The sequence below is a fragment of the Phyllostomus discolor genome, chromosome 7 (genome assembly GCF_004126475.2).
Source record: "Phyllostomus discolor isolate MPI-MPIP mPhyDis1 chromosome 7, mPhyDis1.pri.v3, whole genome shotgun sequence".
Lineage (NCBI taxonomy): Eukaryota > Metazoa > Chordata > Mammalia > Chiroptera > Phyllostomidae > Phyllostomus > Phyllostomus discolor.
Window position 1 is genome coordinate 24,207,424 of NC_040909.2, and position 26,960 is coordinate 24,234,383.

Genomic DNA, 26,960 nt, shown 5'->3' on the forward strand with positions numbered 1-26,960 from the left:
TAAGTCCTTCTTATAAGGAGAAAACACTGGGGCGAGGGGCAGGGAACTTATCTGAAGGAAGGCTACCTGAGTACATACTTAAAAAAAGAATGACAGATAGTGCTGCGTAGTGAAAAACTTACCTGTTTCTTGAAATATCCAATTGCATATTCATCTGCATATGTGAGAAAGTTCAGGATGTCATGTTTTATATGAAATTCTTTCAAATGATTCATCAGGTGCGTTCCATAGCCCTATGCAGAAATTAGTACACAGACAAGTATATTAGGTTCTGAAGGGAAAAAAAGTATGTCCTACAAATTCGTCAGGAAATATTGGCAAGTTTAGGAATTTGTACTTTGATACTGATTTTACCAATATAAAACTAATACCCTGTCTTGTATTTCTGAACTTTGAAATGAACTAAAAATTGAAACATTCAAAATCCTTGAACTGAGATATAATCACTTAGAACTACAAGTTTCTGGTTCTTGGAGAAAGAACTACACAAAGGCTACAAACTGCCAGTTCAAATCTAAAGATTACTTGCTGAACATTATTAATCAAGAAGTTTTTGGAGTGAATATGGATTATGAATTTCTACTTATCTTCACAGTATGTGAGAACCTGAGAAGAAAGGAGCAATGTGAATAAAAAGTGCTGACCTCTCTACCGGAATGGTAACTAACCCGAGTGGCCCCTGCACACTACAGATCAGCAGTTCTTCAACGCACCATCACACGCACGAGATTTTCAACTCAGTCTTACCCAACCTTTCCAAACGAGGTCTGAGAAGCCCAGGTCTCTGAGGGAGCCAGAAGACTTTAGGAAGTAACTAATGTGAGTGAACAATGTTGAATAAATTCAGGATTAAAATACGAAAAATGAAATGCAGTTACCAGGTTTCTCAGTGATGTGTAATGCTTAGAGAAAGTCTATAAATTTAAAGAGACTGCTTTAGAGCCTCATTAAAAGAAGTGAAAATAAACTCGAGCATCCAGACCCAAACACCTTCACATACCATATTTCTCAGACTATAAGATGCACTTTTTTTACCACATTCTTTGCTTCAAAAATTTTTTTTCTATTTTTATCCTCAAAAACCTAGGTACATCTTATAGTCCAAAAAATACTGTACATATTTTAGGGTTCAGTGACACACTTTTCTAAAGAACTCTGAAGTGTTTATAAGGTATGATTGGAATTGCAGTACCTCAAGGCGAGAAGGATCTCTGGAAGTCATTTGGTCTAATTTTCTAATGCAAGTGAGGTTAGAAGTTTCCTTCTTCTGGAAATTATTCTTTTATTGATGTCACCTAAGCACATTTTAGCTTTTCCCAAACATATCGCAATACTGCCACACTGTGAGTAAGGATAAAGCTCGAATAAAATAATGAATGAAGTAACTCTCTCCTTGAGGAGAAGATAGTTAAATGGGGAAGATAATGACATAAACACATAATTATAGTGTAGAGCTGCATATGTTCAATATAGTAGCCACTAGCCACAAGTAGCTTTCGAGCAACTGAAATGTGACTAGTCCAAATGGAGATGTATCCGAGTATAAAATACTCATCAGGAAATAAACTCTTATTAATAATAATTTACACTTATTATATGTTGAAATTACAATCTTTTGGGCATATCAAGTTAAACATAAAATATAAAAATTAATTTTACCTGTTTAATTTTACTTTTTAAAAATATGGATACTAGAAAAAAAATTTTGTTTATTTTTAGACAGAGGGGAAGGGTAGGGGGAAAGACAGGTAGAGAAACATCAATGTGTGGTTGCCTCTCATGTGCCCCCTCCTGGGGACCTGGCCTGCAACCCAGACATGTGCCCTGATTGGGAATTGAACCAGGGACCCTTGAGTTCACAGGCCAGCGCTCAATCCACTGAGCCACAACAGCCAGGGCAATACCAGAAATTTTAAAATTACATATGTGGCTTGGATTTGAGGCTCACAATATATTTCTATTGCACAGCATTGATACAGAGTGATGTATTTGTACCTATCATAGAGGAAAAGGCTATAAGATAATTAAGGAGGACAAGGAAGAGAATATAGAAGGTAAAAAAGATGTTTAAGGTAGGAATTAAAAGAGTAAGTCAAATGGACAACAAGGAAAGAAAATGGACTGGAAATCTAAATATAAGGAAAAAATAAACCTATACAGAAAATAGAAAAGTGGGTTTATAACCTGGGGGTACAAAATGGCTTCTTACAGAAAACATAAAATGCAAAAGCATAAAAGACAAGACTAATTATTCAGTAGACTACTTCAACTTTTTAAATTTCTTAAAGATATCCTAAGCAACTTAAGATACCCTAAATAAAAAACAAATGACAAATGGGAAAGGTCTAGTTGTAACATATAAAGATGTAATATCAAGAATGTATAAATATCATCTATAGGAGCAATACCAAAAAAAGAGAGGCAGTCTTAAAAAATTCTCAAAGGAAGGGAGCCAGCAATAAATACTACTGACAAATATAAAAATGATGTGTGACCTCAAGAGTGATCACAACACTCTATCAGAAGAAGCGGTATTGCACTTGACTGCATGAAATATCTTCAAGGTTGATGGTACCCAGTGTTAGTAAGGATAGGGGACACGGTACTCTCCAACACCACTGGTGACAATGTGAAGTGGTAAATCCACTGAAAAGGGGAATCTGGAAACCATTTGTTTTATTAGAGTGGCCATGTTTATTCATGCAGCCATTCTACTTCTCGATGTCTAGAGAAACATTTCCAAACAGAGCATGTATTTATGATAGAAAAAAACATAAATGTTGTGAATAGGAAAAGGTCACACAAATGACGATGCATCTACATGGTGAAATACAACGTAAAGAGAATAGAGCAGCCCCGCATTAGTGCTGTTTAACAGACAGTTCTGCAGCGATGGGAGCGTTCCTGATCTGCATGGTAGCCAGGAGTCACATGTGGCTACTGAGTCCTTGAGGGACGAAAACACTTCATTTTAAGTTTTACTTCATTTTAACTGGCCCGAATATAAATTTAAATGATTACATATAGCACTGAAATTGAAGGACCCCTAGAAATCATGGAAAGCTTTTTAAAGTATGTACATTATGGACCCCACTGATGCAAACGACGACGACAAAGCACACAGTCGCCTCTTGCACACAGGACGCACACCCACCTGACAATAGTGGGATGGTAGGGACTGCAAGGGACAGTGGGGGTTTTGTTTTATCTGACAGTGTATCTGTGTCTGACCCATGTAATTTTAAATTATCTTTATGGAAACATGAAAAAAAACTGGAGGAAAAAGAAGGGCTGGCTACGTGGAGGGAGCTGCCTGTGCAGAGAAAGAGTCACATCCAGTTATGAGTAGGAAACGTGTTTTCTGACGGGATGCACTGTAACACAGATGTGGTTGGTGGAAGACAGCAAGGCCTTTGCCATATACACTTCTATCCTGTAAGCATGATAAATTTCCTCCCCTTCTCCCATAATCCAATGAATTTACTCAAGAACAACAATATGGTTCTTTTGTAAACAACCACTCAAAACCTACAGGAGATATTTTTCATCAGTGGCCACTGATCTGCCACCTCTCCAAAAGTTTTCCCATACACCAAGTTGCCTGTGAGTAGGGGCTGTGTCCTCTCACGTGAATCTGCACTGTGTCTAGCACTGTGACCAGATTGAATATTTCTTTGGTCAAAGAGGCACTGACGACATGATGCTACTACAAGCAAATGTTTAGATTTTTACCCCACAACTATGCTTGTTTGTATGTCTCTATTTCTGCCACCAAAAGGATCCTTTCCCAAATCTGTCTGGTAACTTCAGTGTTTACTTAAGTATTTTTTATGGTAAACAAGTATTAGGTATGCAATTCTGAAAAGGCACAGTCACAGAATTTCAAATCCAAATATTTTTTAGTTGACAAGACATTCTCAAACCAGGTGAGGAACTTAAAGCAAATTCTTGCACATTATCTTGTGTTAAATTCACACACAAATCCTACTTAAAGCATTCACAGAAATTTGGTGGTAGGTGCGATACTCCAAAATGAGTGGATACAAAGTCTAAATGTAGCCAAAATTTTTAATATATTAAATAAAAAATTAAAACTACTTATGAGCACTGTTTTCACAAATAGGAGTTAATATCCTACTAATACCAAGCACTGGCTTCCACCAAACTCAACTGTTCCATTCGGTTTTGAAAGAATAATTTTTATTTGCTAAAGCTACCATTCTAAGTCGCTTACCAAAAGTGATTTTTTTTCTAGTTCTTCCTACTGGGTTTGTGATGTTTGGCCACCTTCCTTTAAGTCTTTAGAAAATTACATGGTTTGGGAAAAAAAATAAAGTACCCTTCTGGAAAGTAATGAGACAAAGTGTCCAATTCATATTAAATACCTTTATAGTTTCCCTCTGGTATCCCTGAATGTGTCCAAGTCAACCTTAACCAACCTTTCCAAACAAGGTGCTTGGTGTAGCTTTCTTTGAAAACAAAAATTATGCAATCTTTTTTCTGAAATTATAAACCAAGGACATATTTTCCAGCTCCTCTCCCTATGAAAAGCCAAACAAAAATTTCCTTTGAAATAAGTTCTGAAACTCTGGGCATTTGGAATTGTTTCTCCCTTTGGCTAGAGGGAGGCAAAAAAAAAGTGATAAACACAACAACAGCACCATCTAAAGACACACTGTCAGAATTCCTTGAGAAAGAACCAGAGGTCTGTGTCAAGCAAATCTGGGGGACCTCACCTTCCCAGTCAGAAAGACAAATATAAAACTAACGAATTTTCCCCTTTGATGTTCAGTACTATGAGTCAAAAGCAAAAAGCCCCATTTGTGCTTTGTGAGAATAAATAATCTCAGTGGCTATAACTGGCACCACAACCACAGTCAAGCTGTTATGAAAGCAAAAGTACCCAGAGCACTAGCTGTGGCCCTCACACAGAGAACAGTTCCTTCCAGTGACTTATTTTTGTTTTCTGTAAATGGCATTGCACGAGGCAACAATGGCCTCGAACCTGCACTGTCTAATATAGGAACCACGGGCCACATGTGTACAGTGGGCACTGGAAATGCGGCTAGTTCAAGTTGAGACAAACTGTAGGTGTAAAATTCACTTCATTTCAGAGACTTAGTATGAAACAAAGAACGTGGAATGTCTCATTAATAATTCTTCATAACACTGAGTACCTTTGCAATGGCAAGATTTTGAATATACCAGATAAAATAAAATGTATCTACAAAACAAATTTTGCTTTATTTTTAATGTGGCTACTAGAATACATAGAATCGTATGCATGGCTCACATCTGCACGGCACACTATTTTTCACTGACCAGCACTGCCTCAGACCTTCCCACGATTTTTCTCAGCAGCTGTCTAGACCTGAGCTGCTTATCTTTCCACCACCCACCACCCACATTATTTCACAAGATATTCTTTTGGGCTCCCCAACTACCAAATGAGTAATATTCTAAAGACACATTTCCTCCCTCCATTTTCCTAAGAGCAGCAGAGTAAAACGCAACCTCCTCTAGATCAGAGCTCTCCCAGCCAACTGAGACTGTAGCTCATTCCAGGCAGACTGGGATACCACCCGCGGCATCAATAAAACAGCCATAGTTCCTGGGGAGGGAAGGACCTACGCCAAGGATAATTGGGAAAGTAAATTATTCACACACACACTCCCCACCCTCTAAAAACATTACATTCCAAACCCAGCATGAATGCTTCTGAAATACAGCCATAAGTTGAAATTTTTCATAGTTTCCCTTCTTATAGAATTTCTTTAGTTCCTGCCCACCCACCCCATTAGGGACCAAGTCGTAAGAAATCTTTCTGAAGTGTAAGCCGCCTAAATCATCTTCCTAATCCACACCACACCATACCCTTTCTGGGGTTTCACTGCCACCAGCTCTGTGTGTGTGTGTGTGTGTGTGTGTGCGTGCACGCGCATGTGTGTGAGAGAGAATTAACAGTGACTACTCGATTTATTTTCAAACATCCTTCACTTGCCATAGACTACACTTGAGTTGCATTGGGGCTGCTCAGTGTCCCTGCACCTTGTCCCAAGGTCCAACAAAGTCTCAGTAGAGCTGCACCTGTGGATCTATGGGACAATATATAGGACATTTATTCTCCCCAGATTCAGACACTAGCAGTGAGAGGACTTCTCAGAAAGTCCTGCACTCCACTTCAAACCTGCTCCGGACATGGCCCACAGAGACCTTCCCAAGCCCTGTAGCTTTAGTGAGAAATACCACATTCTTTTTCCTTAAGACCTTGGGTTACTCTTACCTTGACTTGCTCATTTGAGGTTACAGCGCAGAAAACAATCTCTGTGAATCCTTGAGATGGAAACATGCGGAAACAGATACCACCAATAACACGACCATCTTTAATTAAAGCAAGGGTTTTGTGTTTCCTGAAACAAGAAGATTATATCAAAGTTTTACCTCTCTTGGTTATATAAATATACTTTTGGGGGTGTGTTCCTTATTATCCAACCAGGAAAGGGGGGGCAATACTTTCCTTGAGTTTCTATGGAAACCTCCTTTATCTAGCCATTATCTCACCAGACCATTCTTTCATGTGGACTTTTTAGAGCAAGCTCACTTACACAAGTCTTCATCAGAGGTTCCACCTGAACAAAATGCCAGCCATCTAAAAATGGTCTGAGGGTTCCAAGTAAAGAACAGAGTACGTGTTCCAGAATACTGGAACTGGGGCACACCCAATGCCAAGGGCCCCGTGCTGGGGAGTCAGCGGGAGAGCACAAAGTCATGGACAGAAGTGGCATGTGTTTTGGAAGATGACTCTTACTCAGAAATAGGACAGAAACATTATGGGAAGGAATACAAAACCCACACACACAATCTGCCCAAACCTGCACTACAGAATCCTGTCAGACCTCCTCTCTGTCAAAATGTCCCTCTGAGCTGTCACACACATAAGTCGCAACAGGCTGTTGCACTATATATGTTAAAATATGGCCAATCAGGAAGTTTAGTGTTTTTTTTTGTTTTAGGTTTTTTTAATATAGGAAAGCATCTTTATATTAAAAAAGATTAACTTATATAAATATTACACATGAAAAACTTACAAAGTTTAACTTTGTATGACAGCTTCTTAGACTGTAAAGTTAATTTAAAATTACAATGCATGTACAGCACTTTATAGCATTAGCTCTTGTCCAAGTGGTAAGGACTGTTCTTTAGGCTTCTTTTTTTAAGCAATGGATTTTTCAAAGTTAACGTCTGGTATCCCAACAATTTTCCTAGTGCTTGTGGACCCAGGCAACCATGATACCTAGTTAAGACACCAAAATCAAGAATGCTCTGACTACTCAAAAAGTGGGGCCTCTTCTCAGTGTTTACACTCCTTCGTTGCTACAGTGAATGAAGCACAGGATAATTGCCAGCAACTTAAAGCACAAAGCTTCATTATCATTAATAAAAAAATGTATGAACTGTTGAAAAATTAATCTTAATGCTTTAGACACGGCAATTCTTTTAATGTAGCTTTGTATCCACAGCGTGACAAGAGGCAGTGGGATTCGGTGGGTGACCATGGCTGACTTTCACTTTCTAAGTAGTTCCTCTTTCATTTAAAAAGGAAAAATAAAAAGAAGGAAGGGCAAAGCACCAACTTACGGGTCAAAGACAAGCCGTGTGATGTACTCTTTGGGCATTCGGGGCAGCTGATGGGAGAACACGTTCTGCAGACCGACGAGCCACATCAGGATCTTCTTGTTGGGCTTCTGGTTCAGGGAATTGCCGACCACGTGAAACTCAATCACACCCCTGCGCTCTTCCAGCCTGGCTGCCTCGTCCCTGGCCGAATGTGCTGACAAAAAATTGTTCTGGGATGCAGGAGACAGGAAAAAAATCACACAGAGCTCTTCTTTTAAGACAGTGGGGATAGGACATATCAACAATGGTGTTCTTCTGTGTTCTAATAAGCTATGGACATGCAGGGTCCCAAACAACACATGCATTATGAAAACAAAGTAAAAAAAGTAGGTAAAGCATTTTGAGAGATCAGAGTATCATACATGTACATGGATATGTGGTACAGATTAGGAGTCATCAAACTTTTCTGTGAAGGGTCAGTTCTCTGTGCAACTAGTCAACACTGTTGTGGCGTGGAAGCAGCCACAGACAATATATAAATGAAAGGGTGTAACAGCATTCCAATAAAACTTTATTTGAAAGGAGGGGGACAGACTGGATTTGGCCTACAGGCTATAGTTTGTGAACCCCTGGCTGAGCTCTTTGGAGGAATCCCCTCTGGTTGAGCTCTTTAGGACCCTTCGGATGACAGATCCCAAATTCTCATGACAGGACCAGTGGTGGCAGTCACATTTACATAGTCAGTACCTCTTTTCTGGAGGACAGTTTTTTTCCAGAGAATCTGTTGACCCATTCTCAATCCTAGCAGGCAGCCCAAGCTGTGCCAGCACTTTATACTCCCCATCGTATTTAACCCACCCGGCGTAAGTGGGTTCAGTGTTCAACAAATGGTTGCCCAGGGAAGAAAAGCCCTGCTTACGAGTACTTGCTCCTTTCATTGGTCTACAGGTGACCACGTGCAACTACCATCATTTCAAACTGCCAACATATTTAACAACCAGCTCATGAAATTCCTGAAAATTTCACAACTGGCTCTGCATGCCAATAGGAGCCAACTCCAGTACACTACTACATCCATGCAACAAATTTCGAAAATTGTGACTGCATCTACATTTTACAGCTGAAAGATCTGAGCTCAGCGAGTCTGTGAAATTCCTAAGTCCCTGAAAAACAGGTATACAAAAGGTACTACATATGGCCTTTGTCCCCGGGTTTGGGTAACTAGAAGGAAAAGGGAAGGATAACTTTATAATGAGATCTTTCTCTTACAACATTCTAGTTCTCAAAATTATCCTAATACCATGAAATAAATATCTAAGGAGACATGACAAATAAAAAATAGATATTTTAATCTAGCAGAGCCACGCTTAAAAAAATGTTTAAAAAGATGTTTTGCAAAATAATCTCCAAGCCATTTCTTGATTTCCTGGAACCTGTCACAAATGCCTTCAAGTGCCCTGCCACTGGAGGGAAGGCATGAGGTGATGGCAGCACTTCTACCCAGAATGTTTTATTTGAATCCAACCTTGAGCAAACAGACAAAATCCAAATGGAGGGACGTTATACAAAACTAGCAACCAGGCCTCTTCAACAAGACACTGCCATAACAGACCAAAAGAGGGCTGGGAATTATTCTTGATCAGAGACTGAAGAGATTAGAACTAAATGCAACAAATGTTATCAAGGACATAATTTGGATATATGAGGAATTTGGATACAGGCTGCACATTAGGGGAGGTGTCAGCAAACTTTTCTATAAAGGGTCAGTTAACAAATATTTTAGACTTTGTAAGCCACATGGCCCGTCTCAAGCATTCAAGTCTGCTCTTGTAATGCAAGGCAGACACAGACAATATGTTTCAATAAAACTTTACTGACAACAGTAGACAGTGGGTCAGATTTGGCCGGCAGGCTGTAGTTTGCCAACCCACATATTAGACAATACTATAACCTAGCTAAATTTTCTGATAGTAATAACTACATTTTGTTAATGTAAAAATATAATCTAGTCTTACAAGATACAGGAAAAATAGTTAGGGATATAATGTTATGATATCTGTATTCAATTCTGAAATGGTTCTAAACGGTTCAAAGGAGAGAGGGAGGGAGGGACACAGAGACAAATCAAATGTAGTATAATGTTAATAACTGGGAAATTTAAAAAGTCTTTATCATGGAATGTTTGCAACATTTATGGTGGTTTAAATTTTTCAAGATAAAAAGTTGAGGGAGGTCCTGGCCAGGTGGCTCAGTTAGTTGGAGCGTCATCCTGTACACCAAAAAGTTGCAGGTTCAATCCCCAGTCAGAGTGCGGACAAGAGGCAACTGATCAATGTTTGTCTCTCATACAGATGTTTCTTTCTCTCTCTCTCTCCCTCTCTCTCTCTCTCCCCCCACCCCTTCTCTCTCTCTCACCAATTACCATATCTTTGGGTGAGGATTTAAAAAGAAAAAAAGTTGAGGGAGGACAAATGGCTTCAACAGTGTGAGATTATTAGTCAGTTTCCCTGTGATATGATATTCATCAAAGGGAATCACCTCTCCAACCAGCTGTTCATTCCTGCCCTCTCTGCCCTGACCACCAGGTTAAATGCAAACCAGGGTAGCATGACACGCTCTCAAGTGATACCACTCCCATTTCGGACAACTAGATTGGCTAGGAGAGCAGAAGGGGTCTACCAGCTGGCTGCCCAGGTTCACCCTGCTGACCTCTGGTCCAACCATCACTGCAGGGTCCGTGATGGTAGACATGACCTCGGTGATTAATTCCATTGGAATATCCCCCATAACTCGGGGTTTCTTGGCTTCCTCCAAAACATGACAGTCATTCATTTTCCTCTTTTCTCCTATGAGGATCAAAATAAAAGGGCAAACAATGGGTTATTTTAAACACAACACAGATAACATATGTTGACTCATCCAACCAATTTTCCAGTAACACTAATGGATATGAAAGTCAGATCTCCATTTACCCTGGAAAGAGGTGGCAATGGACAGTGGGAAAAAGGAGGGAGGAGGTCCCAATAACTGCCAGCTACAGATCCACTCTGAATATTTTCTGTTTTCTATGATAACTTTTAACTTAATATACGAGTTATTAAAGCATAATTTGCCCATTTGTAAATGCAAGGAGTTATTCTAGTTATCATTCATTATTACTCTCTAATTAAGTCCCTTTGTGGTTAGAGAAAATAGTCCATATAATACCAAACGTCACAATTTTTTGAAATTTGCTTTATGGCCTAAAACATGGACAATTATTTATAAATGTGTCATGTCTTCTTGGAATAAATGCGTATTTTCTGACTTTTAGGAGTAATAATTTCTATACTACCATTTTAGCTTGCTGGCCATGTTTTCAGAACTTCTATATGATTACTGATAGTTTTGTCTCCTTGATCTATGAATTACCCAGAGATGTTTCTTCATTTTCAACTGTGGGTTGATTTATTTTTCCTTGTAGTTCTGTTCATTCTCTCCTTTATATACATATGTATATATAGTTAGGTATGTGTGGGTATTTATGTATATATGTCTATATATATTTGAAATATACTAGTAAAATTTTTTTTCATTCATTATCTCTCAAAATGCTTTTCTGCCTTAAAATGATGCCTCGCAAAGTAAGCAGGGCCATTCTTGACACATCACATGCTGGGGAAGGCCAGGCAAAAACCAGGAGGACTTTCCCCCAATTTCCTCATTAGACTGCATGGTGGCTATTTGGTTTTCTTCTTTTCTACTATCATGCATGATTTTCCTTAATTTTTTTCTGTATATCATGTATTTATTTTTACAATTAATTTTGTAAAAAAATTTAGATATTCCCATCTAACTGATTCTTCGGGAGTGAATCCCACTAGGCACGTTTCCATGCAGCGACCTCACTAGCTTTCATTCAAAAGAAAGGCAACGTAGAGTATCCTGTCCACGCGAGATGCTTCCAGAAATATTGTGTTAATTACTAAATGAACTTCGTTGAGTTCTTGTTTTTATAACTCTCTTCGCTGTTGTATGGGAGGTGACCAACAAACCTTCCAATTCCATGATGCCCCGAAAGTAACACTGTGAACTACTTATTCTGTAGCTGAGGTGTATGCCTAATCAGCCCCCAACCTGATGGACTGACTGCCAATAGTGTTATAAGAAAGAATCTGAGGCGACACCCAAGCTCACAGGCAGAGTTTCTGGATCAAGTGAGGGGTGTCTGCCTTGAAAGCATGGTGACACACAAAAATCTGGTGCTTCGCATGAAATCCTCTCCTCTCCCTCTTTTGTGCCACTTCTTTAAGGTCAAACTTTGGTCATATCCAAGATTTGTTTGATGTCAAGCCTGAGGACAGAAATGCAACCTTCAAAACACTCTCTATCTGTGAAATCAAAACTTTAGGATCAAGGGACGTTTTTGCCCATGTGGCAGATTACATAAATGGCCAACGTCTTTACCCTCCTGGTATCCACCCTCCGCCCTGGGACTTCATAGTTCTTCCTGCAAAAGGAGTAGAGAATATCTCTCCAGCCCTTGACTACGAGTTTTGCCATGTGATTTGCTATGGCTGATAAAATGAGGCAGGAGTGATGGTATCCCAGTTCTAAGCCTAGGCTTCAAGAAACTATTTCTGCCTCCTCTCTGGTGCTTTTGACATCATTATAAGGACATAGTCTGTCCCAAGAAAAGAAAAACAAAAGTCCAATGGTCCCAGGAGGGTGAGAAACATGTGGAACAGAGATGCTCCAGCTTGAGTATTCTTGTCCAGCCCAGCACAAAGCCCCCGTCGGCAGGTAGAACTCGGGAAGCCCAGCCAAGACTTAACGCGGCAGCTGAGAGCAGCCAACAACCAGGCAACACACAGCATGAACGAGCTGCGATAATAAAAGATTATGGTTTGCTTTTAAGGCTCTGCATTTTGGTTGGTTTGTTACACAGTAGTAACTACCCAATACAGATCAAAGTCATGTCTAGCCATTAAAACCTGGACATGAACAACCTGGAGTTGGTCTAACTCTACTTCTGGTACTTCTCGGATCACAAGAGAACCTCTAAGGCAATTCACAGCCCTCCATAATGTCCCCTCCGTGATTACCTGGGTTTGCTTCAAGCCCAGAAGAGCCTTTGCTGGATGGACTGGTGCTCCCTCCATTCAGATGCTCAAGGGAAGATGAGTTCGAATTGTACGAAATCGTCCCGGCCACAGGAGGTGGATTGATGACTGTCCCAAGGAAAGGAAAATAAGGTATTAGATGACTTTTTTCTTAGGCAATGAGGAACCAAGGGCACGTGAGCATCCCATTCCTGCCCAATGCCTCAGAGAAGTCGTCTTTAAAATAAAAGCAATGGGGTCAATGTGAGCATGATAATAAAGACAGTAATGCACTACAGCCCACTGAACAGAATACAAATATCTCAGTCCATACTGATAAAATCACAAAGGAAAAGAAAAATAAATAAATGGGGAGAAGGTAAAGCTCTTTCTGACAGAAGAATGCCAACAAACAAGGAAGGAATGATGGAAATTAGAACAATTGGCAGCCAGCATATAATAATCAATTCAAGAGAATCATCCATGCAGGCTAAACTTTGTGAGTATAATGCTGATGAAGACAGGTAATTTCCAAGTATCACCCCACAAAAGTACTTTTTTATTACAGAAGGGAAAGTGGTACCATTGCAGTGGAGAAACCTCATAAAATCCCACCTTAACCAAGTGATCAAACTTCATACCAACAAAATGGGACAGGCCATCATTATGTGCCCCCTGATGTGATGCAAAAAAAAATGCTATAAACCGCATGATTGAGGTAAGAGGCAAAAAGAGAAAATAGCTCATAGATTAAGTAATAAGGTTTGACCTTGCATCAAGATGAAAATCCCTTACTTTGATAACTATACTGTTAAGTAAGAGAATGGCCTTGTTCTTGGGAGATACTCACTGAAGTCAGTAAAGGGGCATGATGTTTGCAACTTTCAAGTAGTTTAGGAAAAAACAGAGAGAGGGACAGAAATAGAACTGAAACAGAGAGAGAGGGGAGGGGCGAGAAAGCAAGTATGGCAACATGTTAACAATTGGTGAATCGGCGAAAATATACAGAGTACACAAAATTTCTTTGTTTTAGTTTTGTAACTTTTCTGTAAGTTTGAGAGTATTTCCAAACAAAACCTTTTTGTAAAGCCATTGTAAGAAATAGGATGTTGCTTTGCTGGCGTGTGGCTGATCTGTAGCTGCTGATAAGGTAAGGGTGGATGAGGGATACAGACACTTTCAGTGTCACTGGTGACCTATACAACAGAGTACAGCAGGGCAGGCAGACGTCCAGAGAGAATGTTCATCTAAGTTTCAATGCAGCCATGTTCAGTGTGCAGAGGACATTCCCAGCAGCCAAGAAAGTGATGCAATAAGTAACCCAAGCCACAGAGAGATACCAGCCCACAGCACTCCTAACTGAGTAATAGTCGTCTGCATGAAAGACTGAGACTATACTCAAGTGCCAGGCTATATGGTTTTTCTTCCAGCACGCAGGCCTCCTGAATTACAAAGTACACTAGAGTGAGTCTACACAAAGAGGTAGCTCTGATGATTCTGAAGACATCTGAGTATCCTGCACAACTACAGAGCCATCATTATGAATGTCATTTATCACAATTGCACAGATGTGCAGACATGCCAATTAAGTCAATGATTGCACTCTTCTTTCCCCAAAGAGAACACACTGCAATTAAAGTAGAACAGGAGAAGACAGCCTGTTTCCAATGGCTCCAGGTAATATTGACGAGTACCATCCAGCTGAACTGGGTTACAACCTTAGCCACAGAAATAAACATGCAATTCCCAGAGGGACAGTGACAACCTCGGCCTTCTCCATCCCGTGCCACGGCAGGTAATTTGCTGAAGCGGGACAAATTGGGAAACATTTTGAGCAGGCAAGGGTCAGGGGGACTTTTGAACAGGGAGGGTCTCTCCAGAAGACCCCCCGGAGAAGAACTAAGTGCTGAATAGCTTCAGTATCCCCCTGCTTGAAGGAGGAAACTGTCCTTCACTCACTCCCTCCACAAGCACATGCCTATACATTTGCAATGCACAGCAAAGCAGTGCAATGTAGCAGTTACAACTCTGGCTTGTAATTCAGGACACGGTGTTTAAGAATTAGACAGACCCAGGTGTAAAACCCAGATCTATCACTAAACAAGACTGGGTCTTGGGCAACTCCCACCTATAAGTAAGAGGGATTGAAATAGCAACTTCCCAGTTGCTATTGTGTTAAAGCTTGAAGACGTGAGGCACACTTCTTAGGCAAGCACTTAATGGAAATATCATTTATTATTATTACTGTGACAAAATTGGGTCTCTGACCAGTTAAGAGTTATACTCAGAGGGGAAAGAAGACACCCATAAAAAATGGGTCTAGCATAACATGAGAGAAGTGTTGTATGACCCAGCAGGTCTCAAATATTGCTGCACATCAGAATCACCTGGGAGCGTTTAAACCATCCAAGCCGCACCCTAGGCAAATTACATCACACATTCTTGAGAAGGGACTCAGAAATTAGTATTATTTTAAATCACCATGGGTGAGGCCACTGTGCAACCAAGTTTGAGAACCAAGGGGAGGACACAGTCAAGGTTCCGTGGCAGTGAGGAAGAAAGGGGATCCAGTGTCGGCTGGAAGGCACAGGGAGAATTAGGGAGGAGTCTGTGGGAGAGATGCCATCTGAAAGCTAGCCGAGTCAGGACAAAGATACAGTGAACAGCACAGGGACACAAAGGCATACGCCCAGTCACCACAGAAAACACGTCCGGGGAACTCAGGTATGGAGGAAGCATGCAGGACGCACAGACAGACCCCAAAGCTCAACAGGTCTGGGGTCAGAAAAACATGTCATAATATTCTATGGCCTAAGGTTAAAAAGAAAAACAAAAACACAAACATGTTTTTGGTAACAAAAATGCAAACAAAAATGATCTGATCCAAAACAAAATACCTCATTCCCTAAGTATTCTGCTTTGTAGGAGTTTAATTATATTTACACCCAAACTTGGGGTCTAGGTGAAAAAAAATCTTTAAATGCCTTCTTAAATGCACGATGCTGAGTAAAAGGATCCATACTCAAAAAGCTATGTACCTTCCAGAAAAGGCAAAAAATAATAATAACTATAGGGAAAATAAAACAAATTGGGGTCGGCAGTGCTGGGAGTATGGCAATGAAAGAACTACATAGGGGTGCAACAGGATTTTCCAGGGCAATGCAACTGTTCTATATTTTGATGGTAGTGGTGGTTACACAGTAATGTGTCTTTGTCAAAATTCACAGAACCATATACTAAAAAGGGTCACTTTTATTTCACGTAAAATTCTTTTTTATTTTTTTTAATTTTTTTTCACGTAAAATTCTTTTTGGAAAAAAATAGCAAGAATAAAATTATCTTTCCTGGAAGTGATGCCCACAAGCCCCTCTATTACACATTGACCTAGAGCTACTAAAAGCTCTAAGATCAAAATCCTGCATTCTGCCCTGGCTGGTGAGGCTCAGTGGCTTGAGCGCCAGCCTGCAAATTGAAAGGTAGCCAGTTTGATTCCCCATCAGGGCACGTGCCTGGGTTGCAGGCCAGGTCCCCCGATAGGGGTACCCAAGCAGCAGCCAATCAATGCTTCTCTTGCATATTGATGTTTCTCTCCCTCTCTTTCTCCCTCTCTTCCCCTCTCTCTAAAAACAAGAAATAAAATCTTTTTAAAAGTTTCTGCATTCTGTCTCTCCCAATGGCCACATATAAATGACTGTTTTGGCATCTCTCAATTCTTCTAGTTTCAAAGGCAAAAATCCAGACCCTCTCTCTGGAATCAGTGTGACTCCACAAATCACATGCCTTCCATCCTCACCAAATTGCCAGGTGATGCCACTGGCTGACTCAAAGCAATGGCAAGGATGTCCTGGCCCCATTGGGAAGTTCGTCGTGTCCTGAGACTCAAAATTGCTGTCTTCCACTCAGCATCCTGTCATTATACATGATGGTAACTTGACACACAAAACAGACATCATAGATGCAGAACCCAGACTGAACCCTGATTCCTGGGCATATCAGGCCATTGACGAAGACTATAAGCATCTTTAAAAACAGCCAGGAATAGACTACAGAGCTGAACTGCCTGGTACTTTACACCTCCATTACAATTATAAAATTGTAATGTGCAAGCTAAGCAAACCCAAGAGTAGGAGCAGTAATTGTTTTAACTGATTTGCACCTGCTCTTCTCAGTAACAGAGGTGCAGATGCAAAATTTGCTGGCTCCAGTCTTCAATTTCTTGATGAAAAACACAAATAAATGCAGAGTGAACTGCAAGTAACACTTCCTGGTTGTTCTCTGGTTGATGCAAAAAGAAATTTACCTGTTTGGATTCCTAGCTGGCTGGTTCTGGAAGAAGCTGATAGGAAGTCCTGATCCCAGATGGGAGAGTTTTGACTATAAACTTCTTCTTCTAACATGGACAGAAACCTGGACACAAGAGCAAAAGCAATAGTAAGACCCAAAACTCATGCACTGCCGGAGAAATGGAAGCCCTCACCATCTGCGACAATCACCTAAACATCAGCATCTCACATTCAACTCAGAGACATGCTAGTCAATTATGACTCAAATGATTTAGTCGAGTAGCCCTGCAATATTCACAAAAATGCAATGCTAGAAATTTGTTTTCTTTTGACTCTGCACAGACTAACAGACTACACGGAGCATGGCACCAGTGGAAATGCAGATTCCAGTCCTCCAGGCAGCTGTCATTACCGTAACAGAAGCTGCAAACCTTCACCGAGTGCTTGCTATGAGCCTGCACTGTTCTCATGACTCACTGGATCCTCACAGCAATGCAGTGAGTTACACATTTTATTTTTCTTTATCCCACACACCATAGCTCTTACTCTAACTTACTTGATCTTCATAACCTTACGGATGAAAAAACTTACGGCAGAGAGAGGTTAAATAACTGGTACCAAGTCCCACAACTAGTAAATTCAGGACCAAGATTGAACCAGTGGTTAATTACTAAGTTACATTGCCTGTTGTGTTGTAAACTCAATGGAATATCAAGTTCGAGAGGCCCAAAGAAATTACCTGGAGACCTTGTTTGAAATACAGTTACCCAACTTCACCTAGGCATACTGAATCTGAGTCTGTGAGAGAGGCTTTGAGGACTAAATTTTGGTGAGTGCCTTGGACAACTCTTATGTACACCAAAACTGAAGAACTATGGTTAAAATACCAACACAATCTACACCTCTCGTACTGGAATATTTTCCTGCAAGCCACTTTTAAGGCACACTAATTCTAGAGGAAGAAAAAAGAATACTGGCTAAGAGCCTGGGCTCTAGAATTCATTTACAAAGCTCACCACCACTTATTTGTATGATCTTGAAACAAGTTCTTAACTTTCCTCTTCCCCAGTCTGTTTTATAAAAAGGAAATATCAACAGTAATTCCTGCATAGGGTGGTCAGGAGGGATAAGCTAAGGTGCATGCCTAAGATGGTCCCTAGCATGTTCTCCATTCATTCATTCATTCATTCAACAAATATCAACTGCACACCTACCATGGGTCAGACACTGAGTTAGGTGCTAGAAGGACAGGGTGAACAAAACAACCACCTGCCCTCATGGAGTCTGCAGGTAATGATATAATAAAGGTTAGCTATTATACGCCATCTATATCCCTTCTCTAAAATTGTAAAATCCAAAAGCCCTTAAAGAAAGATTTCCCATATCCCATTTGGCAAAAAACTGACCTTAACCTACATAAGACTATTTGTAGTCTTTATAATTATGAATGGACTTAATTTAGGAGAATCAACCCCACCCCTGGAGCTAATATATGGCACATGCATTATATTGATTACCTTTAGAAAAGGTTTAAATATTTGTATTGTAAAGCATATCTAGTACCGAGGTTTTGAATAACTGATCAAAGACTTGTTATCATCAGCAGCGGCAGCACCATCAGCAGCATCAACACTTTTAGTAAAAATACTACTATTGTTCTCATTTATCAATGCCTGTGAGATTTTAGATGGTTTCAGGGGAGAAAGGAGTTGGTTTCTTCAAGTAAAAACAGATGGGAAAAGGTTCTGGGAGTTCTGACTTGCTGCTCATAGAAGATTTAAAAACAAGATCCATTTGAGTGAATACATAACCTCACCCGGTAGAGTAATTCATGCTTTATAGATACCACAGGAGTCACTTCTTCTTGCTACGCAGGCCACCATTAAGGCATGTTGAAAACAAATTAGCATGTGCCCTACCAAACACAGAATGACAGACAGCAGCAGGAGCTAAAATCCTTCCGAAGAGCACACACATGCTGATCTTGCGGATGAGAGGGTCTTGCTTCACTGCCCTCTTTTCCTAAACAGACCTGCCTTCCCTCTCACAGCCCTCAAGATTTTCCCAGCTGCCCTTCATCACAGAAGTGAATTTCCTTTCCTCTTCTAGACCTAGACTCCTTCTTGGTTAGTAATTATATGATCAGAACACCCTTCACAAAGTGGGGCACAGACCTGCCAGAGAAAAACGCCATTAGCAATTTTAGGAAAATGATTATGTGTGTGTTATATATGTATATACATATGTAGTTCTTTCATAATAATAAAGAACGGTCTCCTGTAATGACAAGAGAGTGTGCTTATTTTATAAACACAGGATACAAAATTGTATGAAGAACAAAAGAACACAAGACATGTACAATATATAGAAATATCTGAAAGCACTAAAGGCAGGGCTGTAGCTGGTGTTCTGCTTCTTAACCAGATTTTCACCAACATGCACATTTATCACTTTTAGAATGAAATATAGGTACTAAACTCCTCTTAACAATAACCTGGTAAGCAGATAGATGGGGGAAAGGCACAAGTTAAAGCCATGTGGGCAATGCATGAAGAGGAGGCAGGTAAGGAGGAAGGCCCTGAAAATCCCTCTGACAACCAGTGACCTCCCTAGGGGGGATGTGGGGGGGGGGGGGTGCGCAGCTCTCGCTTGGTGACAGTGTGTAAGTCTCAACCTTGGGCTTCAACACATGTGTGATTCTGCTGCCAAACCTGTTGGTACAAATCCCTAATAACCTCAAATGTTGTCCTAGTCCATGAAAAGAGATTTAAAAAGAGAAGTGGGTGGTAATTTTACCCTACCATTAGTAAAAGAGAAGGAAAAGCAGCACTGATTAGCTCAACAGCACAAGCACGCCAGAACTATGGGTTGAAGGAACAAACCGCCCTATAATTAGCAAATATCTGCAAGAAGTGAAATACATTTGCTATGGGGAAAAAATTGTCACTATGCAACGTAATTAAAATTTTTCTTTAAGCACCATCAAAGGTGGGGAGGGGGGGGTCCTCTTTTCCTCTTTGTCCCTTGGCTTAGAGACCAAATGACAACTATAATCTGAAAACATAAAATGCTGCTTATGTGGCAAATGCAATAGAGACAGTAGTAAGAAAATTGCTTTAATCTCTAAGGAGAGGTGCTTAGACTAGTTAAAAGGCAGCCACTGAAACAGACCAGCATGCCCGGAGTTCGTAATGCATTTAGGGGTAGCATTCACACTGCCATTTAAGTGCTTCTAAATCTTCCCCCCTGGAGGGAGACAAATTGTTCACGTCCTGTCTCAGTCTCAGTCTCAGCTGCCGGTTTTCTCAGGGAAATACTGAAAATCAGGATGCTAGGACTTACATGAGAATATTGGATGTTCACTGAAATCTCATCAGATATACCCATAACATCCTTTACCTTTACCTAAAGCTTAGGGCTTGTATTGAGCAACAAAGGAATTTTCATTTGATTTCTACCTGAAAATCATTTTTGTTGTTGTTTTGGACCTAACTTATTTTTTTTTAAGAGAGAGGGAAAGGGAGGGAGAAAGTGGGAGAGAAACATCGATGTGAGAGCAACATGGATCGGTTGCCTCTCGCACACACCCTGACCAGGGACTGAACCTACAACCCAGGCCTGTGTCCTGACTGAGAATCGAACTGGTGACCTTCTGCTTTGTGGCAAGATGCTCAACCCACTGAGCCACACCGACCAGGGCATGGACCTAGCTTATTTAAAAAAAAAATTAAAATTATCATTCTTAAGACACAAACTGGGTAATCCAGTAATAGTAATTTAATAATAAAAACCTAGTTTACAACTAAAGCAGGGCTCCCTCTGTTTTTGGTCAAAGAATATAATACCTTCTCTCTTAAATTCTATTTTTTTCTTTACACCAGCAAGCCTAGAAAGCCTTTTTAGATTTTAACTTCTACCTCCCCTACCCAGCACTGCTCTAGGCAGGATGACACCCACAAAATGAACTGTCTCGTTCATGTTTTGCTGTCACTGCTCCCTGACAAGTCATCCACTGCACACTCGCCCCCTGTCACTGGCAGCCAGCCTCTTCGCTCAGATATTCAGTTCTCAGATTGGAAAATGCATGTCCAAAGCCAATAGTGCAACATCGCAACTTCCTATTCTCTTTGACACGTGGCCGCCATTTGAAAAATATTTTCGGGATTATTTGTATATTGGAGCTCTGGCAGGTGCAAGGAGCAAGGTGCACAAGAATAGGTACGTTCTTCAAGAAACTGAGCATTTGAAGTACAAAGAGCACTGTGAAGAAGGCCCCTCTCTTCCTGTCCAGCTCCGCTCTTGGGGTCTGGTTTACAAAGAGTGAGGGGGCAGGCCCACTGCAGCTGAGGCAGCAGCGATTCACTTGCCTTAGAAAGGGTTGGAGGTCTAGAATGGAAAAAACCAACCACTTGAGTTCTCTTGCACCACTTCTGAGTAGATGGAAACTGCTTCTGCACACTCCCCCCCTCCCATCCCCCTCTAGCTTCCTGGCAGCTGAATACACAAAACAAAGCACCACCCCATTCTATGAAGCTCAGACACAATGACACCAGGTGGGATGAGGTGGGGGCTAAGGGAGCTATGACCGCAGTCAACACACATTCATACTAACAATAGATGGGCTGTGCAGTCCCCAGGAGGACTCTGGGGGGGGGGGGCGGGCTGAGAAGGAGGGGGTCCCTTTGTCCCTCGTCCCTGATTGCTTTTCCTAGCATTCCTGATCTTGTTATTGATTCAGGCTTTGGGACGTATTTATCGATCTCAAGCTCCCAGAGGAAACAAAGACTTGCAAGACCACTCCCTTACTTTGGGAAATGGGTGAGGATTAGAGTTCGTTTCTCAAGTGGCAGTTTGTCTTTTTCCTGCCTGGCTTGTTCCAGGAGCTGCCGTCTCATAACGGTGAAGACAGAGCGAAGCAGTGTTCTCCCAAACACCTGGGTGGTTTCATAGCGAGGTAGACTGTCACAGAACTGGGGCACGTTGCAGTAACACAGCCACCTGTGACAAGAGGAGACAAGCACGGTCAATATCTCTTAAACCCCCAGCTCATCTGAAATCTTTAATTAGGGCTTCTCTCACACTATTAATCAGAGCAGGAGAAACTGGGGCTGCAATGACAAACAGCAGTCTCACAACCAGCTAGTGAAACTTGTGAACCAGACCAGCCTGCCCTTGGACAACCACCTGGGTCCAACTCTATGAAAACCCTTCTACTTTATAGTGTCATGCAGTGAGTCCTGCAGTCAGAGAAGCTGGGATCAAATCTCTGCTTTGTCACTTAGCTGGCTGAGTGACTTTGGAAATTTGATTACACTCTTAAGTCTCCATTTCCTTACCTGTAAAATGGGCACGAAAGTGCATACAGCAATTAGAGATTCTGGCACATAAATAGTAGTTTAATTTTTTTTAAAGAAATTAAAGGGGAAGCTTTTGTGAAAGAATTAGAATTTCACCATCATGTCCTCTGAGAAAAATTTAAGGTTTCTTTAAAATGCCTACACAGCACTCAACATACCCCTGAAGCTTTGGTGGGAAGATAAAGATCTTCAATGCTGTTTAAAACTCAGTCACAAAATGCAGGAAGTAATGAGCTTCCACCATCTGTTGCTTATGTACATCTTCATGACTCAGACTCAAAGTCAAAATTATGCCCCAGCATTGCACAAGGCTGGAGGAATGCCCAGGCCCAGAGGGAAACCAGGGGCTTTCTTGAGATCTGACCACGGTTCTGGGGTTCTCTGGCTATGTCGGGCACGTGCTCTGGAAAGCTCGTTCAGTCCGGCAAAGCTATTCAAACATCAGCCCTCTTTCATGTTGGTATCCCAGAGCTACGGAGTCTCATTCCCAGGATGGAGCAACAGGAATGTACCCTGAGGGTCACAGAGGGCAGCACCAGACCAGGGCAGGGTCAGAAGCTTCACTGCACAGATACTTATTCCTGTGTGTGTGTGTGTGTCTATATAATTTTTTTTAATTTTATTTTAATCATTGTTCAAATACAGTTTTCTCCTTTTTACTCCCAATCCAGCCTCCCTCCCACCCCTCCCCACTTCCCTCCCATTACCACCCTCCCCTTAGTTTATGACCATGTGTCCTTTAAGTTTGTTCCCGTGAACCCTTCCCACTGTCCCCTTAAATTCCCTCTACTCTCTTCTGTGGGCACTGTCAGCCTGACCTCTATTTCAGTGTCTTTGGTTATATTTTGCTTGTTTCTTTGTTTTGTTATTTAAAAGGTGAGATCATATGGTATTTGTCTTTCACTGCCTGGCTTGTTTCGCTTAGCATAATGCTTTCCAGCTCCACCCATGCTGTTGCATAGGGTAGGAGCTCCTTCTTTCTTTCTGCTGCATAGAATTCCATTGTGTAGATCCTTATTCCTTGATAGCAGATCTAAACATCCTCTTCCAGGTCGGGCCTGCTTTCTAAAAATCGAAACCGAGCCGTCCTGTCTATCTTCCAGACTTCCTTTAGAGTGGGCGGAAGGGCTCTGGTGTGCCCAAGCAGCTACGGGAAGCTCCCCGGGAGCTCTCAGCCCTTCAGGAAGGAGTGGAGTAATATGGAGTTACTGGTGCTTATTAGCTTTTTCTCTTCCTCTTCTAAATATGAATAATTATTTCATACTTCCCGTGTGTTGGTGCATGTATGTGGTGTTTCATCTTTTGGGAAAGAAAACTTTCCTAAAGTGCTAGTCCGTTCAAAATTAACCCTAAAACTCTGCTATCATTTCGACACTTCACTCAACTTTTCTGTCTTAATAATTTACACTCAAATGTCATTTTATGATTGCAATACCAAAATGGGGATCTTAAGGGTTGTGCTGTATCTCGTCAAGTCGGAAACAGCGATCTTGGGTGGTAGCAAAAACAAGCTAGGAAGTGCATTTATTTTGTTAATCCACAGGGCACTTCACATAGACATTCATCACCGTCAGGGCTGCTCACTTCTGGATGTTAGTCAGTCTGTGGCCCCCTAATGAGGTTAGGAAAATATTATGACACTACAAATGTTAAGAGTTAAACAGTCACAAATTCTAACAAAGTGAAGTCCAGTTTCATGAGACTTAGGCTCTCATGAGGCTATTTGAAAGACTTAATGTTAAAATATGTCCAATCTCTCCCAATGGAAGATTTAAGCATCTGGGGATTCAGACCAGTAGTGTCCAATCAAGCTGTCTATAATGATGAGCATGTTCTCCGCCTGTGCTGGTACAGTAGCCACCAGCCACAGGTAACTACTGAGCACTTATAACGTGGTTAGTACACCAAGAAGCTTAATTTTTAGTGTTACTTAATTTTAATTGAGTTTAAATTTACATTTAAATGGACACAATGTGAAATATTTTTGTATTAACCACTACTTTATTGTTTTGGTAGGTCTCCATGTAGCTTTGGCCACCTAACATTTAGAGAATGAATTGAGATGTGCTGTAAGTATAAAATACACACTGGATTTAGAAGACTTAGTAGGAAAAAAATATATCATTAATCATTTTTCACATTACACAGTGAAAAAATATTTTTATATATTGGGTAAAATAAAACATGAAAGTGAATGTCCTGTGTTTATTTACTTTTTAGATTAGCCCTGGCTGGTATGGCTCAGTGGACTGAGTGCCGGCCTGCAAACAGACTGGATCAATTCCCAGTCAGGGCACACGCCTGGGTTGCAGGCCAGGTCCCCACAGTTGGAGGTGTGTGAGAGGCAATGGATCAATGCATCTCTTACACGATGTTTCTCTCCCTCTTCCTTCCTCCCTTCACCTCTCTAAAAATAAATAAAATCTTTTTTTTTAAAAAAGGAAATTTTAAACTACATATGTGGTTCACATTATGTACCTCTTGGGCAGTGCTAATTTTCAAATAGCATTTCCATCTGTGGAAGGGTCACAGATATCTGCGACTCTACTTACAAAAGATGTTATTTCTGCTACAGCAAAGGTAGGTTATAAGTATCATCATAAAATCACAAAATGTTACCCAAAAGTACTTACAAGGTCATTTAATCTTTCCAGGATGAGAGGGAGGCAGCACAGATTGTCATCTAGAAAAATTTTTCCAATAATAATTTTCCATTCATTTCCTTGAGAATTATTTTTGTAGAACTCCACTGACACTTTTTAGTTTAGTTTTGTTTTTGCTTCCAAGATCAATCTTACTTCATAAATAAGTTTGATAAGACAAAGAGACTGAGTCACAGTGTGGCGTTTCAGTGCTGTTTTAATAACTGATGGGGATGCTGCATGCAGTGAGATGGAAACGGGAACTTGCATGCCCCGTCTCTGCACACACATCCCTCCAAAGACTTAACTGTAGAGAAAGATTCTGCCTAGGTGACTGGCTTCAGGTCTTCTGAAAAGAAGTGAAAGGCTAGCTCATTCATTTTGGCATGCCTAATAGTGATGGCCTGTGCATGCTCTTTACTGATTGTTCAAATAACTCAGATTTTTTACAGCATCGCGATCATTTGCAACCACCTTGCTTTCTTTAAAGCACGAACAGAACTGGGGAGCTTGAAGGCAGCAAACCATGTCTTCCTCCTTACTTGCTGGACTGAAAGTCCTAAGGGTTTCACAGGATTGAAATGACCTCTTCTAGATTGCCCAAACTAAAGGCTACTTACTATTCAAGTTTACACTAGAAGCTAGGTCTCCTATCCTCTAGTCCACTTTTTGTGCTTGCTGATAGACTGTCCTAGATTTATATAGCTAGTTATGAATGCTCAGGAAGTATGGTGGCTGGCCATGCTTCACAGAACAATGCTTACCTAAAATTGTTTCACCAAAATCAACTTAGTTACCTCTAACTTGCCCTACAGTCTTACAAAACATCTCCCCAATATAGAGGTGACATTAATTTTCAAAAGTTCTGCACATCTCAGCATCAAAGACAAATTAGTTGCCACTTTCCTTTAACAGATTCTGTTGGTCAAGTGTATTTTATAATATATCATATACCTCTAACACTTTATTTTCAGGTTATTTCTTCATAGAATTATATTAGTGCACCACCATGAAATTCAGGGAATTTCGAAAATTTGTCCAGATTTTTTTTTAAATGATGGGGATTTCTGGGGAATATATATAATGCATATTTGATATATACCTGTATCAATGATCAATTTTAAGTATATTTTAACATTGATGTCAAATATTTTCAATATACATATATATATATATATATATATATATATATATATATATATATATATCTTTCCTTCACTCAGAACAGAGAATGCGAATAATTTAAGCAGTTCTACCATTCATTTTATGTTCAATTTTTTATCGGATCAGTCTTCAGGAGTTAGCTCTGTAATGAACAGAACCATTTTCTGAGTCCACTCTTGTCCTCAGAGAATCCCATCTCACCCCATTTTCATGTTGATGCGAGCTCCAGGTTCAGCCCCTCTCTTCTCATCACCACAATTGCTGTAAATTATATCCTGAGCCAGCATTACCGGCCCTAAGGCTCACTTACACATCAAGATAAAGTCCAGTGTGCCTGCAGCCTGTAATATTACCCATTTTTCAGACGACTAGTATCAGTGAGACACCATGTCACAGTGGTGTGTGGTTATTTCAATTCCCAAGTAGTCATGATAGTGAGGTTTCTCCCTGAAACAATCATCCTCATAATTTTCACAAGTTGTTTCTACTTCCCTTTCTTCATCACCACAGTGTGATGGTGGGGAAGCAGAGGAAGGGTTGTCTACCTTCATTTCCTTATGTATTATTAACAGAGGCTCTTGGTCTACATTCCACCTAGAAATCGGCAGGTTTCAGAACTCATCGGGGCCTATTCATTTCAGCCTCTGAGCGGGTTTCTCGTCATCACTGGCTGACTCCCCTCCTCTGCCTTGAGCTGTTGGCGCAGGCTGCTGGGCTGAAGAGGACTCTGCTGCTGTCTTTCCCCTTGTTACCTTAGTTTCAAAAGCGATGTTCCAACAAGTGCACTCTCGGTGCACTTATTCAGTGGTACACGCT

The 26,960-nt window shown here is 40.8% G+C and overlaps 1 protein-coding gene across 3 annotated transcripts in view; it reads right to left on the reverse strand.

The window, feature by feature from the left end:
- Window positions 1-26,960, reverse strand: part of KAT2B (lysine acetyltransferase 2B) — a 94,186-nt gene that overhangs the window by 14,637 nt on the left and 52,589 nt on the right. For 2 of the 3 annotated variants that reach the window (XM_028518089.2, XM_036030597.1), the window contains exons 6-12: window positions 21,788-21,979; window positions 16,999-17,105; window positions 12,702-12,827; window positions 10,327-10,463; window positions 7,639-7,847; window positions 6,284-6,410; window positions 123-233 (exon numbers count right to left, since the gene is read on the reverse strand). In XM_028518089.2, coding sequence (XP_028373890.1) covers window positions 123-233; window positions 6,284-6,410; window positions 7,639-7,847; window positions 10,327-10,463; window positions 12,702-12,827; window positions 16,999-17,105; window positions 21,788-21,979 — 1,009 coding nt within the window. The remainder of the gene's footprint in view (window positions 1-122; window positions 234-6,283; window positions 6,411-7,638; window positions 7,848-10,326; window positions 10,464-12,701; window positions 12,828-16,998; window positions 17,106-21,787; window positions 21,980-26,960) is intronic. The other variant, XM_036030596.1, reaches the window with a different exon arrangement.